At 36.5% G+C, this 18,709-nt stretch overlaps 1 protein-coding gene across 2 annotated transcripts in view; it reads right to left on the bottom strand.

Moving 5' to 3' along the window:
* The window catches only part of srgap3 (SLIT-ROBO Rho GTPase activating protein 3), a 78,752-nt gene that overhangs the window by 9,326 nt on the left and 50,717 nt on the right, over positions 1-18,709 (bottom strand). The window contains exons 9-19 of one of the 2 annotated variants that reach the window (XM_026261039.1): positions 18,382-18,579; positions 17,741-17,825; positions 14,318-14,345; positions 12,593-12,695; positions 10,977-11,037; positions 10,095-10,172; positions 9,129-9,263; positions 8,362-8,467; positions 6,734-6,961; positions 5,784-5,857; positions 1,521-1,701 (exon numbers count right to left, since the gene is read on the bottom strand). In XM_026261039.1, coding sequence (XP_026116824.1) covers positions 1,521-1,701; positions 5,784-5,857; positions 6,734-6,961; positions 8,362-8,467; positions 9,129-9,263; positions 10,095-10,172; positions 10,977-11,037; positions 12,593-12,695; positions 14,318-14,345; positions 17,741-17,825; positions 18,382-18,579 — 1,277 coding nt within the window. Of the gene's footprint in view, positions 1-1,520; positions 1,702-5,783; positions 5,858-6,733; positions 6,962-8,361; positions 8,468-9,128; positions 9,264-10,094; positions 10,173-10,976; positions 11,038-12,044; positions 12,076-12,592; positions 12,696-14,317; positions 14,346-17,740; positions 17,826-18,381; positions 18,580-18,709 lie in introns of both variants that reach the window. The other variant, XM_026261040.1, reaches the window with a different exon arrangement.

Genomic DNA, 18,709 nt, shown 5'->3' with positions numbered 1-18,709 from the left:
GTAAAATTGGTAAGTTGGGTAAAATTGTTTAATATTTTAGTTAATCATGATTAACATAATTTGACGTGTCCTTGCTGAAAAAAAAAGTATTCGTTTCTTTCTGAATTAAAGATCTTTTAGAAAGTCTGACCCCAAACCTTTGAAAGGTAGTCCATATCATTATGTACACCAGGTAAGCTGTCACACACACAGACAAGTTCAAGTACATAAAGCTGCCAATGAAAGAAGCCTCTGCATTACTCTCACTTCACGTCTCATTCTCAGAGCCTTGAGCCTGAGCAAGTAAACATCAACTGATCACAGTTTCACATTTTAACATGTTCTCGGGCTGCTTTTACAGTTCTCTTGGGAGACGACAGCAGAAAGTGTTTGGTATTCTGAAGCTGTTGAATGTCACATTCATGGGGAAAAAAAGTCTCAGAAAAAGTCTTTAGCCCAAATGTTTCATTATGCAATCTTTCAGCAATTCATTTTTCTGAGTGCTTTTTAAACACCTTCTAAATAGACTGAAGTACATGCTTGTTGGACCCTTAATTTCAAAACCGTTGCGATTAAGAGGACGCGGATCCTCTCTAACAGTTTTTATTCTTCTAGTATGGCCATCCAGTAGATGTTTAAACATGGATTCAGAAAAAACTCAAAGTCACTAGAAAATTAAAAACAGACTTTTTTTATGCTTGTGTCACATGTAAATCAGTTTGGGGTTGAATTTACAGCACAAATAACTACTGTGATACAAGATTTTGGTCATTCCGCACATCCTCTTTTCACTTTGGCATCCTCAATTTTCCTTATTTGTTGCTGTCAAATTTTGCAATATTAGGAACGGAGCTTGGAGCGACCCTTTTAATAATCCCATTCATCAAACTGACACCAGTTAGACCAAAAGAGATAATGAGTATGTCATCATTTTAGTAATTACTGAAACAGCGGTAGGACAGTTAATATAAGCTGATGATATGAGTATGATCAACTCAAGGACGCTGCAATTAACTTTTTTTCACTTTCATGTCATCTCAAGACCTCATAAAGCAGAAACAGAGGAGCAGAAAGCCCCTGATCACTTGATCGCCTTACTTTCAACCCACTTTAACCTCAGTGAAGTACGTCATGTCCCATTGCACCCAACAAGTTTTGACATAAATGCATGCCTAGCACATTACGGCACCACTAATGCTTGGTGCTTCAGAAACACAATTAGAATCTTAAAGTGTAAGAAAGGTTCCCTGCCAGAGACATAAGGGCATTCTTTAACTGCCACTCAGTGCTGTTAAATTTTAATTAAAAGTCTAAAGTGTTAATGGAGAGAACTATTTGATTCTCACTTGAGCTATTAAGGAATGAACTGAGGCCAGATGGCCTGGTTGATTAGTCATATATTACCCAGAAGGCAACACTTTCACAAGGCATGTATTGAACTGTCCTGTAACTAGTTCCAGGGATATGAAAATAAACACATAAAAAAACACAAAAAAAAAACACACACACAAAACAATATTTAATTAACTGCAGATACTTACAAGTCTTGTACTACTATATACTGGTGAGGTATGAGTCCGTCAACCCCGTTGTGTCTGCCCTCCCACCAGTCCTCAGATGCACGATGATACAGCAAAAGGGATGCACCTTTTTTGAAGGACAGCTCTCGAGGAGTCCGACCCATGTAATCAAACTTTGCAATAGCTTCGATCTGCTCAACCTCTGCATATGAGAGAGAGAGGGGGGGGGGGGACAGGGAAAATAGCACTCATTAACATTTTTGCACAGAGAATTATGTCAACAAATTTTCAGAGAGCTTCAAAGGCACTGCAACAGACTCAAAATCTGTCATGCTCCCAGCTGGTTCTCAGCAAAAAAACACACACACACACATTCACAACGTGTCTTGGCCAGGCATGGTATGATAAGTTTCCAGTGACAAGCAATTTGTCTGTCCAAACTAAACGCAGAACTGCTCCATGACAAGGAACGTATTAGAAGTTTTACAAATATAGTTATGTGAGGTAAGATTTTTATTTCAAAGTTGGTGAACTGGACTGCAGAAACCAACCGATTTTATACACAAAAAGTACTGCAAAGTCCATCGTTTGTCATTATTCTCTGAAAACAATAAAGCAAAGCAAAAACTAAAAAAACAACAACAAAAAAACAACAACAATGCAATAGTGCAATGCAAAATGTCATTTTACTACACAAAATCCATAGATTAATTGTCATAATTTGCAAAAAACTAAACAAAAACAAGCCAAACAAACTACTGTATAAGCACATCAAAATAAAAAAACAACAACAACAACAACAACAAAGAACTTTGTTTGGAATGAAGCACATTAACACAAAACAACAAAACAAAAACTAGGTAATTGAAAACAAACAAACAAATGCTTAGTCATTGGACAAAAAGAAACATGGATCTCTGCAATGCAATATTTCAGACTTGCTTCTATACTGAAGAAACACACTGCAATCAGTGTGATCAAGTGTAGTTGCAAGGTTAATTTATTTTTAGGGCAGAATGACAGATGTGACTGATCAGTCAAAAACAACAAAAAATGCTTCTCAACCACATAGCTTAGAAAAACAGGATTGTGCACAGCAAAAGCTTGAATGTGCATTTATTTGTCAAATAGACTGTGATGTATTCAGTATCATACAGACTCAAATTTATCACAAAAGGTCTCAAACATCAGGATTTTAGCTCATCTTTTACCCCATCAGGACCACAAAGAAACAGGCACATTTCTAATACAGATGGTCTGCCAACAAATGCACAGTGGACTTTATCTAAATCCAATCAAATCTGCCACCCAGCTTCCATTTAACAAGACCACTGCCATCGCATAACCACAAATCAGTTCATGCTTCAACCCCCAGACGCTGCCAGGGGCAAACAGACAGTGGGGTCATTCAGGGTTAAGGAGATATACAGAGCAAATCATCGTTTGGCAGGAAATCTCCAAGCTGACTAGAAGAAACCAATCAGTTTCATTAGGGTCTCCACCCAGGGGTGAAATTAAATACAGGCATGGCACAGAAGTGGAAGGAAAGAGGAAGAATGGAAATCAGCCTTTACAATTCTGTATTTGTCTGATTGTTTCTATTGTGACTGCACCTGATTGGCTGGATTAAAGGCTCAAAATCTGATTGCGATTTCTCAGCATGCACCCAGAGTAATAGGGGTTGCAAAAGTTGCGATAGCGCTGTTTTGGAGCTAAAGCATGTGACTTCAAACAGTCCTAAAGTCCTGCGTGAGGCAGACTGTGGCTGATGAGCTCCTGAGGGAAGACTGATTCCAGATCAGAGCACCAGACAGATCAAAACAGAATGTCAGTGTGGATCACAAACATATACATAAGCATACACAGCATGTGATTTAGCCAGTAACATACTGTTTAAAGCAGTTTATAGAACTATACCTTTAAAAACATGATAAATTTTTATATTTTATGTTATGGCTCAAAATAAAAATAAATAAATAAAACCAATAAAATTAATTTTGACTATTTTGAAATGGAACACTACCATACTGCTTTTGGTTAGCAAACACTTATAGCCTACAGCTTAACCGACAAGACGCAGATTAAATATTGCATGCGATTTATCATGTAGCCCTATATATACACATAATGAGGGAAATATTAATTTGATCCTTGGATTTTGATTATTTCACCCACTGAAATGCACATCAATTTCTAACCTTTATATGATGTTTTTTTTTTTTTTGTCTCTATCCGTTAAAATAAACCAACCATAAAAATTACAGACCCTTAATTTCTTTGTAAGTGGGCAAACTTACAAAATCAGCAGGGGATCAAATAAATATTTCCCCTACTGTATGTAATCCACTACACATTTTAGTTGCATGTTTAGAACTTATTATATACAGCACATATTACATACAGAAGACATATTAAAAGTATAGCAGTATGCATTTACAAATATAATACATAATCTCCACAATAAATAACGTTTTTCTCTCACTTTTTGTCTTTGTAGAGGTATGATATGATAGCCTCTCTACTGCCCCCACCAGCTTTGAAGCGCCATTGACATTCATGTGACGTTATCACAGGCTGACTAAGTGCAACATAATGTTGTCTGGAAAATGTCAAACCTAGAGAAATTATCCTGAAGTATACATTTATGATGCAAGACAATACAAACTCAACATGGTGATGATGGTTCAATGTGAATGTGCAAGACGTCCGATTCTATAGGTAAAAAAGGTAGAAGATTAAGAAAATGCAAATGCTTTGTGCTACAAACCAGTGTGTTTATGATTAGGATAACAGAGTATAATAAATTGAAATAATAAGATAACAAAACCAGTTTGCAATATCAAATACTATAAAAGGCTTTTTTATGAATAAAAATGAATAACATGAGAAACACTGACCATGCAAGCTAAAACTGTAGAATTGAAGAATAAAAAATAGCTTGCTACAGTAGGTCTGAATATATAGAAAAATTACAAGTGCACCTTTATAGAAAAACAAACTATATTATATTTCTCCTAACCCATTAGTTGAGAGCAGAACCATTTTAGTGAAACTGAAAAACTTCTTGAATGAGCAGCGAGCTGTATGCGAGAGATGGTATCAGCGTTGTGGCTGGTCTTGGGAGTTAGCGAGCGAGAGCAGCTCCATCAATCAGTAAAAGAAGGGAGCGAGCACAGGAAGCCCTGTGAGACCTGTTTACTCACCCTGAACAAAGAGCGTGCAAGAGAGAGGGAGAGGAGAAAACAAAGTGATAAAAGGCAATGGAGGATGCAATTAAGCAGAGGAAAACCAAGGGCTGGAAGAGAGAGATGAAGCGCAAAGATTGCTGAAACCGGGCAGAAAGAGATATTTCCGTCTGTCTTCATTTAATATAGCAACGGAAACATTGCCAGACTATGCTATCATTTACATGTGAGAAATGAAGAGGGTGAAGGGGAGAAAGGAAGGGAGTGAAGAAAAAGCAGAACATAATTTTCAAGACCTGGAACCTCATATAAAAGCTTATGAATCTGTGCTGACAGGTTTCAATTTGAGATCATCTTTCTTATCTCCTCATGATAAATCTAAAATTAAAATCTTGCATCCATCCATACATATATATACATATATACATATGATTTGTTTTCAGAGAATATATCATACATTAAGTTTTTTTTTTTATGCTAAAAAATAAAATAAGTTATTCACCACTGGGTAAGAACAATAAATTATTGTAATTATCGTAATATATAACACATTTTGTTTTTCGTTTAAATGCATTTTGCTTTAAAGATGGTTAGATATTTTCTGTAAAACACAACAAATACTGAAAGATTTTTTGCAGCACAGTCAAATTTTTATATTGGCTGTGGTTGTATGAATTTTTTTGATTGTTTTGTGGAAACTGTTTAGATCAAACTGAATATGACCCAGATGTTTTAATGCCAGCTTTGACATCTGATGTCAATTATGTGGTTGACTACACATACACACACAAGCCAGAAAGGTCAGCCAGAGCACAACACAGCAATGCTAATCAACACATCATCTTCAAAATACACAAGGCAAAGCAATTTTTCTGTTTTTTAAGAAGCAATATGTGGTCATTTTGATTCCTTTCAACCCCAAAGGCTAGCATAAACATCCAATTGTTAATCTATTGGTTAAGTACATGAAAAACCTCAAATGCTGACTTTTGCTTCTGGTCATTTGTGGTCTACTTTACAATTCAATACACAGCATCCTGCCATAAGAGAATGATATGAGCATACACAAAGCACTGAATGAATGCATAAATGCCTGTACCATCATCGCTCGTGTGTGGTTCAGTGCAGTTGTCAGCTTCATCAATGGTGCCTGGTTCACTGTGAGGACTGTCACTGTGTGAATATACACACATACACAAACACAAAGAGGCAGAGATGTTTAACAATAAACACAATAACGGCACACATAATAATGCCATCATTTGAAAAAAACATGGCAATTACAGTTCTGCAATACCACGCAAACAGTAATCAATTCTGTATTAGAGACACATGAAACAGCAAAGATTGTGGATTAAAATCCACAAGTCACATTTTTATTTCATGGGACAATATCCCACAAGAGACTGTGTGTTACATCGATTTTACCATGGTTAAGAGTCATTAGGCTTGATGTAAGAGTTAAAGCAGAGTAACAAACAGTATTATGAGGTTTATTGCTTTTAAAACAGCATGTTCAATAAATGCACTATCATCATCCAGAAGTCTGAGGTCAGTAATGTTTTTTTTTTTAAAGAGAATAATACTTTTATTTAGCAAGGATGCATTCATTCTATTTTCATCTCAAATAAATACTGTTCTTTTGAAATTTCTATTTGTCAAAGAATCCTATAAAGTATCATAGTTTCAACAATATTAAGCAGAAAAAACAACGTTCTGCTTTGATAATAATAGTGTTTCTTGAGCACCAAATCAGCATATAAATAAATGCAGCCTTGCCAAGCATAATGTAATTAATCAGATTAATCTAATTAATCAATAGAATTTCAAATAATTTCACCAACACGGTGTCATGTCCCCATGACAATATTTTAAAGCCAAAACTATCTGTCTTATAAGTAGAAATATTGCTTTTAGCTATAGATTACAAAAAAGTCTTCCTACGTTACTCCACTTTGTATGACCTGAGTGCTAAACTCAGCTGGCTCTAATGGAGGAATTATGACATTCTTTATTAACAATAAAATCCAGCTAAAGTCTAGAGCTCACCAGTACTCCTCTCCTCCAGTCATACATTTTTCATAGACAGGGCCATCCAGCTCACGCGGGCTGGGGAAGATGACCTCGTGGTTGATGATGATGGTCTTGATGACCTCATTAACATGAGCCTGACAGGCCACAGGGTCCTGACCCTCCGGGATGGGCATCAGAGTGGGTCCAAAACAGATGGCAAGGTTATATGGGTCCATCATGTTCTCATCACTGTACTGGGACAGACTAGATATGAAGAGACAGTGAAACAGTTCTTAAAGGTGATGCAATGCTGAGGGAATGCAAATCGGTTGAGATGCTACAAATCGATTCAATTATGGGTAGGAGTTTATATGAATGTACTGTATGTCCGAGGGGAACTCGCTGTCTTTACAAAAGTTTAGATAGTATTTTTTCTTTTCATCTTGACTCTGTATAATGCATATTAAAGTTCATAAGTGCAGCCCTGCTTTGTTTACAGCAAAAACCAAGGAAACACTTTAAGCGCCACCTGCTGGCAGATAGTGAATCTGCACCTCTTTCAGCACGTCTGATGTTTCTGTTTCATACAGATTTTTTTCTTTTTTTTGTCAAACCATACTGTTTTTGCTTCAAATTTTGAAATTATACAATCTAATTTATTTTCAAAACTTCTCATGTTGCATGTATGTAGCATCTTTGTTTGGATCATGATTAAAATGCAGTGAATATGTAGAGATTTATTTTATTTGTGTTACTTATTTGATTGGGGGCTTGTTTTAAAATTTCTATTTAATTTTGTTATTTACATTTACATTATATTTGAATTTTGTCATTTTATCCAAAGCAACTTACAAATGACGCCAATATAAGTAATCAAAACTAACAAAAGAGCAATGATATACAAAGTGCTATATAAGTATATTATGATAGTGTTTTATTTCAATTTCACAAAGAAACATGCAACATTTAGTCCAAGCTATAATACATTTTGTTCAAAAAAATAGTGAATCGAATCAAATCATGAATCGAATCGTTAGTTGAGTGAATTGGTATATCCCTATTCTTACTCCTGCTGTCTGTTTCAATATATGAATTCATAACTTTGTCCTAGAGAATTCATCTTCATGTACAGTGTATTATCTCTCAGCTCATCTCTCATTGGGAAGTCTCTCGACTGCAGAAGAGGAGTTCAAATGAGTCAGAGAAGTGTGCACCGAGAGCAAATGAAAGGGGGAAGGAAGTCAGAGGGAAAACTCATGATGTGAAATCAAATTCTTTGTTTGGTCTGGGGGAGGGTGAGAACAGGAAGCATCAATAAAAATCCAGGAGAACAGGACAGGTGTAGTACAGTACAGACTGATGGGTTTCTTCTGGCGTAAATATCCTCCAAAGCACTCCTTGACAGACATGGTCATAAATTAAACAAGAAGAGTGGGGGCTGTTGAATAGCTCTTTGTAAATATAATGAACGTCTTTGCTTGTGACTGCTGCTATTCATATCAATGGACACTTACTAGGAGATTTACAGTGTGAAGACAGAGATGGTGGGGAGAAAGTGTGGTAAAATTACAGATTAGCCTCCCTGTTTTGAGCATGTCTCATCTGTGTTTAAAGTAGTTTAAAGTATGCCACAAAATAACAGCTGTTGAAATTATAAAACTTACTGATTTAGAAAAGCGAACAGGTATCGCATGACGATGATGATGGTACGAGGAAGGGTGACGATGATCTGCTGGATATGGTGGGCTCTTTCCGCAGATGATTCAAGCTCTGAAACATATAAACAAATTTAAATGTACTTTCAAAATGCACACAACTATTGGTAAGACCGATTCATGTTTTTGAAAGAAAACTCAACAAAGCTGCATTAATTTGATGAAAAATACAGTAAAAACATTCTATTCTATTCGTACTTATATTTAAAAAAAACTACATGTAATTACATCTGTATTTAATTTCTGTAATTACATTTAGAATTACACTGTTGACCCATACTTTACACCTTAACCCACCCTTAAACTTACGCATACCTCCAACCCTCTCCCTAACCTTACCCCATCCCACCTCAATAGCAGCAAAAGTGTTTTACAATACAATATGAACACAATAAGTACATTGTACTTATTTTTTATGTAAGTACATAGTAGTTAAGGCCACCTAATATAAAGTGAGACCACAAAAACTAATTAATTAAAAAATACTAAATGAACATGAATATTTAATTGTTTTATTAATGCTTTACTTTTTTACGTAATTTTTTACCAAAAACAAAATATATGAAACTGACAATCGCTTTGTATTGTAAAATTGCTCAGATAAAGCCAAACACCAGTAGAAACGTACAACAAATAACAGCAATCTATGGAGTAATATCAGGTTTAATCAATCCAGTGACATTTTGACCGATCCTGCAGCTGAATGAAACACTCACTGATGGTGGAGATCAAATCCAGGAAGCGCTCCTTGGGGAAAATAGGGTTCTCCAGTCCTCTGAAATACAGCTTGAGAACGCCAGCCACAGAGTTGATGTCATGATCGCTCTGATCATCAACCAGTGGGTCCTCACCTGAAATAAATGGTGGGAAAATAGAGATTAAAGGAGAAGAAAAAAAAAATAAAAATCACACACAATCCTAATATATAATCATATATTTTAATTTAAGTAAATAATAACACAGTTAAATTAAGGGTTTACAAAAGAGGAATTTTTCTTTTTACAAGCGTGATAAAAACACACATTTAAGCACCAGCAGGCAACTTAATAGACTTCATTTTTGGATGCCAATGATTCAATTACCTGTGACACAATATCAAGTTTCCACATTAAAACATAGTTATTTATAAACAACACAGCTGTATAACACCTAATGACTAATAGCTTTATGGTAACATTTGTCTAGTTTATCTTGCATCCCTCTTGTAGCTGAAATATGCACTCATCCTCCATATTTGATGAATTGAGAAAAAAAGATGACAATTGCAGTACAGTATCTGACCAGTTACTCTCGCTGTCCAATCTCTATATTACTATTATCAGAATTTGCTATTTGAATTTACAAAACGGTTTTCTGTTATCATTATACTTCTCTTATTCTTTTTTATTTTCTAGGTAGCAAATGTTTCAGGGGAAATTGAATGATTTTGACTATGGAATAGCCTTAGAAATGTTTATATAATTTGTCAATATCAAAACCAGGCAGATTATTGTCTACAGTATATCCACAAACATGAGCTAAATGTATAATCAATTTGTTTCACAGGAAAGCTTTTCTAAAACGAAATCCTGACACCAAGTTAAATTTCCTGATGTTATTTACAGTTATTTACAAACATATTCACAGTTTGGAAAGTACATAAAAGTGAAAAAATAATTACAGTTAATCTCTAGGTGCCTAACCTCTTTCAAATGAATTTTTAATATCGTTGACTTCCACTTGAGATCCAGGAACTCGGAATATGCCTTGTTGCTGCAGCCCTGGCACAGGAAAATAAAAAGAAACATGAGTCAAAAACTTGTCAAGGCATGATATTGTTTAAAGGTGGATGCTGCACACTGGTGGTGGTTGAGGAGCGACCCCCCCATATTATTGTAAAGCTCTTTGGGTGTACAGCAATCCACAATAAAGTGCTTTATACAGTAAATGCCTCATTCATTCAGTAATTTATGATACTGCATTATTTCCAGCTCAAAACAAGATGCACACAGGAGGAAATGCAACATTTCCCTCTAAGGGGCCCTTTATTTTTGGCATATATGAGTTTTGCCAAAGAAGTTCCAAACATTTTCAAGATTTCATTGGATCCTGAGGGAACACCTGTGATCTTAACGCAATAATCTCAAAGAAAGAGTAGATTTGGTTCTTGTTAACAATCTTTGAGCCAACAGAGAGAACAGAGTATATAGCATTATTATTTTCTGCCTTGACATCTATAAAAAACGTATAGTCTCTAGCAGAACAACAAATCATCAACCCACTGCATACTTAGCAGCAAAACCAATGTCATTCTCTAAATTCACTTTATTGACTTCAGCTTTTCCCCTGACAGATGGACTTTATATGCAACGATTTCCAAAGTATCATGGGATCCCTTAAACTTACAACAGATGAGTCTTTATTCAAATTAGCATCTGTGTCTCTTTCTGGTTGAGTATGTTGAACACTTTCTGAATGATAAGGTGATGTGTTGTTTTTGTAGGAGTTCTCTAATGGTTTCCAGTAGCTCTTGAGTCAGCATGTTTATCTGTAATCGATTGGTGACCTTTCCTTGAACCACTTACCATATAGATTAATGTATCGAATACAGCTCTCCACCACCAGAGGAATGGGTTGACCTGAGTCCTGAAAGACAGCAATCATTACAAAATGGCACCAGTTTTAAAGCTGTTGCTGAGATTTAAAGGGACAGTTCACCAAAAGAATGACAATTCTGCTCAACCAAACCTAACTTTCTTCTTCCGGGAAACAATAAAGGAGGTGTTTTGAAGGAGTAAAACAAAATCAGACTCAATTAACTTAAACTGTATGGACAAAGACCAATTTCAAAGCAGTCATATATGTTTGGAGCATCATTAGAGCAATTCAATGATTACAGAATTGTAATTTTTAGGTGATCTGTCAATTTAAAGGTGCACCTGCTAATTTTTCCCTCATTAAAATGTAAACAGTAAGTACTAAAAATATTATGAAATTATAAAAATAGTATACAATCATGTTTAATATCATGTACAATCCTAATAAATCTTATAAAACCGTTTTTATCTAACATGGAGCTGGTCGCATCTTTGGGCATCCATGCTAAGATCACATGACCAGCTAAAAATTACTTGCTTTATCTCTGTAATCCATATTATTGGACATGTTTTATTGTGGAATATGGATTTGAAGAGTTAAACTTACTTTTTCTAAGCCACTGCTTTGACTGGAGTTTTATCTCTTGTGGGTATACATTATTTAAATTTTCCTGTATGACTAAACAAATATTTTTAACATATCTGTGTGTCATTAGATGCAAAACATTTTTAAATGGGAAAAACTGCTTGGTGCATCTTTAAGTAACAATTTTCTAACTGCTTTAAAAACAGGGGATATATACACAAAACAAAAACAATAATAATAATAAATAAATAAGTATTTTATAATTGTTTTAGTAGAAAATAAAGCAAGGCATTAAGCATATTAAAAGTTCAGCCAAGGCTGCTAGTAGCAACTCATCCGAAGTTCGCTACAGAAAGCTTGTTAAGATTTCTTTTTGAACTCTTGTGGAAAGCAGCAATGACATGTCATTTGTCTATTACAGCCTTATCTGAAGGTAAAGACAGTCAATGCCTGGCCCTATTCTAAAGTACCTGATTGCGGGTACGAGCATTCCGTCTTCCCCTAGGACAAAAAGCAGCGTAGAGCAGAGCAGAGGAGTGAAAGAGGCGAGAAAATCACAGTTAGAGAGGAAGGGATGACAGAATCGTCATGAAGACGACAGTGTCGTGGTGGTGACTGGGTGGAAAAGCATTAGGGCAGCTGCTGGCATGGCTTGAGATGCAGTAAAGGGAAGCATGTGGAGAACCTGATACTCTCCGTTTAATTTTCTCTGCAATTTATGTCTTTTTTTAACAAAATACTTTAAATCTAAGTGGTAATCGACCACTTTATGGCATAAATTAACCATTAAGGCAGCTCCTTACAAACTAATGGGCCCTACTGAGTCTCTATTTATGCAGGAGGGCATCAGCTGCCACCTTTATCATCTGCATCATCGCCAACCTGGTGAAAGACAGGAAATTATCTGAAGCAAATAGAGGGTGTGAGCGCATGAGTCAATGAGGAAAAAACAGGCAAGAGCTTCAGCCATTCCTCCAGCCCATCAGGGGGCACTGTTAGCACCAAAGTCAGTGGGTACCTCAATGAAACTCTCCATATTGCCATTAAACAGCTTATGGTTATAGATGGAACGAGGCCTTGGTTTCCGCAATTTCTGTGGTTTCGGGGGAAGGGTTGGGGGTCTGAGGAATGGAGATGGTTAGATGGAACAAAAAACATACACAAAACACCCGATGAATGACCTTAAAACCTACACAGCAAAACCCTTTCCCATCTACACAACTCTTACTTATGTCTCAGCGAAGGAAACAGCCGATAATGAGGGGTTTAAATAAGCAACAGGGATTAATTGTTGTTCTTTAAAAGATCGTAATTACATCCTAATGCTTTTGACCTGAAATGATCCGATAACAGCTGGGGAATTTTCTATTTCCTATAGGAGCACTGAATCAGGTCCTTATTGAAACATTTAGCTATGGAAACATAACTGCTCTTGTGACAGACTAGTAAATGCAATCAAAATCAAACATGACATGGCTCTGTACTTTGGTGGTTACCTGAGGGCACAAGCACAAGCTGTTGTTTATATTTGCTTACATGATTAATCATTAACAGATATAGGTGAGTTGGATGTTTTCAACAAAACTGAGCAAATACCATTATTTGGATCTTAAACATTCTATGCAACTATGTGAATGCAACTACGCTTCTAGCTACACTAGCATAATTTCATATCAGAGTGCCAACATATGCATTGGTGAAGTGTTCACAGCTGTATTTATAAATACATTTTTAAATAAAGAGCATATGATCATCAATGGCAACATTGGTAGATGTCCTCCAACTGAGAGGTCAGAAGAGGCCTGCATCTGTTTACTAGGAAGGCTCTTATCTAAGCATTCTCCCCGACTGTCAGAGGACATTCTGGATAACCCAGCATGAGCTGAGCCCCTGCCAGTGACAGCTTGAGGACAAGTCCCCTTTTGACCGTCAGGCAATTTTAAAAAAGTTTTATTTGTCCTCTCTTGCCTTTACCCTGGCCTTTAGAGGTTTTAGAGGTTGTTTTAGCAGCTGAACATGCAGAATATGGAGTGAGAATAATTTCTTCTTAGTCTATAAATGCCACAACAATGATTTGCCACTGTGGTAAAATAACTTTTTCATTAAAAACAATAATCATGGATATGGATAATGAATAATGAATACGGATGAGAGTTATAAAACGGACTGAATCTTATTCTTTTCAATGGCTTAACAAGTGCAGTTGTCTTTAGAGGTAATTTAATTGGACAAAAATCTTGAGAGGCTGAGGTAAAAGAATATTATCTTCACCCTTTAAAATAAATGTTTCAAAAGGGTGTTTTCACAGCTATACAATCTTAACTTTTGAAGGTTCCAAAAGGGGGGTTTCAAAGTGATGTCACATACTTGAAGAACCATTTTGGGTTCCTCAAAGAACCTTTCAGTAAGCAGTTTTTTGAAAGAACATTTTGTGCAATAGAAAGGTTTCATGGATGTTAAAGGTTTTCAAGGGACCATCGATGCCAATAATGTACCTTTATTTTTAAAAGTATACTACAAAAGAAAAGTCCCGCAAAGAACCTTACAGTGAACAGCTCTTCAGATAACCTTTTGTTTCCTAGTGTGTCGAACTTGTTAATTATCTACAGAGCCATTTACCATTATAAACGGCATTTATGCAATGGAAAGGATCCATGGATGGTAAAGTTCCTTCATGGAGCCACAGATGCCAACCAAGAACCTTTTGTTTTTGAAAATGTCATCATCAGCAGAGCTTTCTTACCTTGTAGTTCCACATTCAGCTCTTTCTCCTAAAAAAGAGAGTGGAAAGAGGGAGGAGTTAGAAATGTCAGAAATGTCATTATTAGCATGATCTCATGCTCTGGGTTCTAAAGCTCGGTCAACGCATACTGAGGGCTATCGTGAGAGTGGCCTGTGCTATTGAAGACGAGATGAATGGGTGAGCAGCCAAACAGCGCTTGAGACAAAAAACAGAACTGGTCACCGTAGAAACCTCGGAAAGGGCCCTGTGGGGTGTCAGATGGTCACAGAATGAACTAAAGGGGCTAAATGAGCGAGTGTGTGTTTGCATTTGTGGGTATGAGGGTGTGTAAGAGTGAGTGTGCATCAAGGGATTCATTTCACACTGGTGACACTGAGCGATGTCTGTGACGGCTCACTAGGTTCTTTGTCCCAATGTCCAGTGCACTGAAAAGGGTTCCTTGGTATCGCAATCATACAAACAATGAAAATGTATACATGCCCACAAATAAACAGAATGGTCAAAAAGAAAAATTATAATGCAAGAATGTTTCCAAATTATTCAAATGTCAGTTTTTAATTTTAAATTAAATAGTAATAACAATTATTGATAAAAAAAAAAAAAACACTCAAGAGTGACAATTAGGGTTGGGCGATGTCTACAAATTTGGCATCAGACGATGTCTACAGTGAAACATCGCGATGTACGATGACATCGGCGGGGACGAGTGGGGGTGGGGGAAGTGTTGTGGAGTTAGGGGGTGTGCCTTAAATGTGAATCCTTATAAGGGAAAACAACTAATGATACCTAACACCATGTCTACACCGGATGTGAGTGGTGTGGTGCGACGTGACAAAATACTATAGTACCACTGATCTATAATAGAGATTCTTTATATATAGATCAGTCAATACAACTCAGTATAATCAGTGATGTTATCTACACTGGATGCGGCATGGCATGACATCACAAATCCCTGACAGTAAACTGTTGACGCGTTCTATTTATGATGTGCTGACACAAATTTTAAATGATTTTCAACAGTTGCCTTGTTGCGTCCAGTGTAGACTGTCTTTAGCTGATGCAGCGCAGCACTACACGACAACCAGCGCAATATTGTGATGTCTATCAGCCATCCAGCGATGGATGATGACATTGTCTATCAGCCTAACCCAAGTGACAATACAAGTAATAATACAATAATTAAACTTCAGATTTGAATTGAAAATAAATAAATAAATAAAATAAAATATATTTTTGTTTTCTTAGATTTGTTGTAAATAAGTGGGTGGTTATTAAATATTTGCTATTTTTGTTTTATCATATCTCTACCACACTATGGTGCCTGGACAAGGCTTGTAGGTATAGGATTTAGTTTTCTGTTGAGAAATCTGACTACTGAAAATATGAAAGGACACCTCTGCTCAACAAGCTCCACAATTCATGTAAATAAATTATTGTGGGATCCAAAAACAATAGTGATCATCGATTTTTAAAAAGCAAATAAAACTAATGCAATAAAAAATAATTATGTTAATGAAAAAGAAAAAGAAAAACCTCCCCAAATTAGCTCTAGTTGTTTCCAATTCTGAATCACCATGTAATGAGGTGGAACCACTAACGTTTCTACATGGGTACTTCAGAGATGTGAAGTGGGCCCTCAAATCATTTAATTTCACTAAATCTGCATATCAAATGGTGTGCTTTCCATGTGCCTTTGCTATGCCCTCTAAAATCATTCGAAAAACTGAAAGGCTTTTGTCTTGCCAGCTGAGGAGTTCAGACTGAAATTGGAAGATTCCAATCCTTTTCAACCATGCTTCTGGACAGTGGTTTGGGAGGGTCTGGTATACACACAGAATATTTGCAAATCGAGACAGTTATTCTTCCACATTACTTATTTAAATAAGCGTCAGCATTTAAGCCAGGTGGCGGGTGACATGGCAACCCTTGATAACATTAATAGAGAATTAGATGTGCCAAGCTAATTGGCTTAATGGATGGAGGATCAATTAGGTGAATCATTTAAAAACATGGGCAGTACCTGCTGGAACCATATGTGACAAACTCATGTATATGCACTAACGCACACACCTTGGCCCTAGCCTCGAGTGTCTGGTTTTACTGAGCCGATGAGGTGAAGTGTAAATGAGCACACAGTCTGGTGAGGAGAAGAGGGCAGGACTGGTCAGCAATCATATACGTGGATGGCTGGACTCAGCTGGGGCATCCCACAGTGTACCGTCATTAGGTTATGAGCTGCTGCACAGGCAGCTGCTGAAATTCCCCTCCAGTGCCACTAGCTGATTGATTGGGCGTAAACTGCCCGTAAATGAAGTGACAAGAGGCCTCGTGGGAGATGAAAGCAGGGTCTTTCTAATCATCTGACAACAAAAGGCCTTACACTTAAAAGATTATAGTTAGGGTAAATTTCAACTAAATGTCTATGGCATCTGTGTCCCTCAGTTGGGAAAAACAAAGCATGTTCACACTTCTTGCAGCCTAGCTTTTATGTTTTGTTAAATCACTTAAATGGATTATTTATACCCCAAAACACGGTCATAGCCTAACAACATTTCAGTCTTTCTTCAGGCATTAGCTTCAAAAAGGTCTTTGACTACAACATTATTATCTGCCTGAAGAAAATCTTTGGCATTATCTAGAAAGTCTACAAAATCTACAATAGTGTGTGGGACTTTTTTTTCACAGTATTAGCTGTGTCTGTACAGTGAAAGAGTAACTGGGTTTATGTTTTAGTTAACTATGATATCAGTTGAAATATTGGACACAACTTTGCACAGAAGCCTTAGTAAGTAATCATACTTTTATTACATTAACACAAATAAAAGTTTGTGTTATGGTCATATTTTAAATGTTTAATCCACAGACTGAAGGATAACTGAAGGAATACTGTAAACATTAGGCTGGAAATTACCCTCTATATTGCTTTAATGTAGGTTTAAGTTCTGTACCAGAGATAGATGACGATTAAAATGAGATTAAATGCAATATATTTTATCTATATTTAAAATGTTATTAATTACAAATCCCAGACTGACATGAAAGTTTAAATTGTATTTATAAATTGTATTTGTCTCTAATCAAATTGGTAAAACTGAGCATATTAAAACATGATCATCAGTTCTACACAAACTTGTGGATAACAAGTTCTGAACTTGTCTGCCAGCTTTAAATTAGACAGCAGACACAAAATAGAAGAATTTTGACTAGTGGTTTTAAACTTTTTGGCCTTTAATTCTGTATATCTTGTGCAGTTAGTTTAGACACATTCATTATACAAATTATTTGAGCTTGCTATGAAGCTCCAACTTTCAATTTTAAATCCAATAGCGACCAAAGGTGCAATAAGATGCCAGAGGCTTAGCTGACGCTCAGCATTTCCAGAGAGCAGAGAGAAACGTATTTAATAAACAGACAACTCACCTTCCCCCAGAGTCTGTTTCAGGAGATCATGCTTGGCCTGCAGCTTAATGATGAGGTTACTGCCGTTCAGGTACTCCTTGAATTTCTGCGACACAGATGAAGGTGTCAGTGAGTTAATGATTTTAATAAGATGTGACTAAAACAGAGGAGTGATGTGTGCTCTGGGCAACAAAGAACAGATTTTGCTGTACTTTGCACGCCGCAAATTCAATCTGTTCCAATAGGAGGATTTAATTTCCGTCTCATTGGTGAGGCATGGGCCTTGTCACTAATGTTTTGTGGATTTGAGGGTGATGACTGAGTTTGGACAGATAGATAGGACAGGCCGAGAAGACTTTGATATCAGTGTTTGCAGATATGATCGTGATGAGAACTGTGTATTAAAAGATCAACTGATAGTCCAGAGAACCTGGACTTCATCTTTTTTTTTTAAAAGCACTATAGATGGAAGATGGCAGATTTTGGAATTTTATTTCCAAAATAACTAGAATTGTCAATAAGATAAAAATGTAATTCATTACATATGCTGATTAATAAATTAATATCATATGCCATTCACAAAAAGTCATAAAAATTGACTAAAAATAATAACAGCACTTGTGCACCCAGTGCTTATGGTCTGAGGAAATACAGCCACTCACAGTGAAGTAGAAGACTTCCGTCTCCTGCTGATTGGCTCGTCTCTTAGCAATGTTTAATTTGCTCATGTAACTCTCAGAAGCCACGGATTTGATGGACTCTGTGGATCGGCTGTGCTGAAAGGCATCGGATACATCAAAGTCCTCCACTGTCAGCATGTCTTGTAAGGTCTGCATGGTGGCATCCAGGGTCTTGCGCACCTAATTAAACATAGCAGGGACTCAGTAAAGTGAAAGAGAGAGAAGTAAGAACTTTTAAATTATGTAAGATTTACACTTCCGATCAAAGTTTAGGGTCATTAGGAGAAATTTTTAAAGAAGTGTATACTTT

The sequence above is a fragment of the Carassius auratus genome, chromosome 6 (genome assembly GCF_003368295.1).
Source record: "Carassius auratus strain Wakin chromosome 6, ASM336829v1, whole genome shotgun sequence".
In the NCBI taxonomy this organism is placed as follows: domain Eukaryota; kingdom Metazoa; phylum Chordata; class Actinopteri; order Cypriniformes; family Cyprinidae; genus Carassius; species Carassius auratus.
Note: the sequence above shows the minus strand (reverse complement) of the source record. Positions and strands in the feature narration are given on the sequence as shown.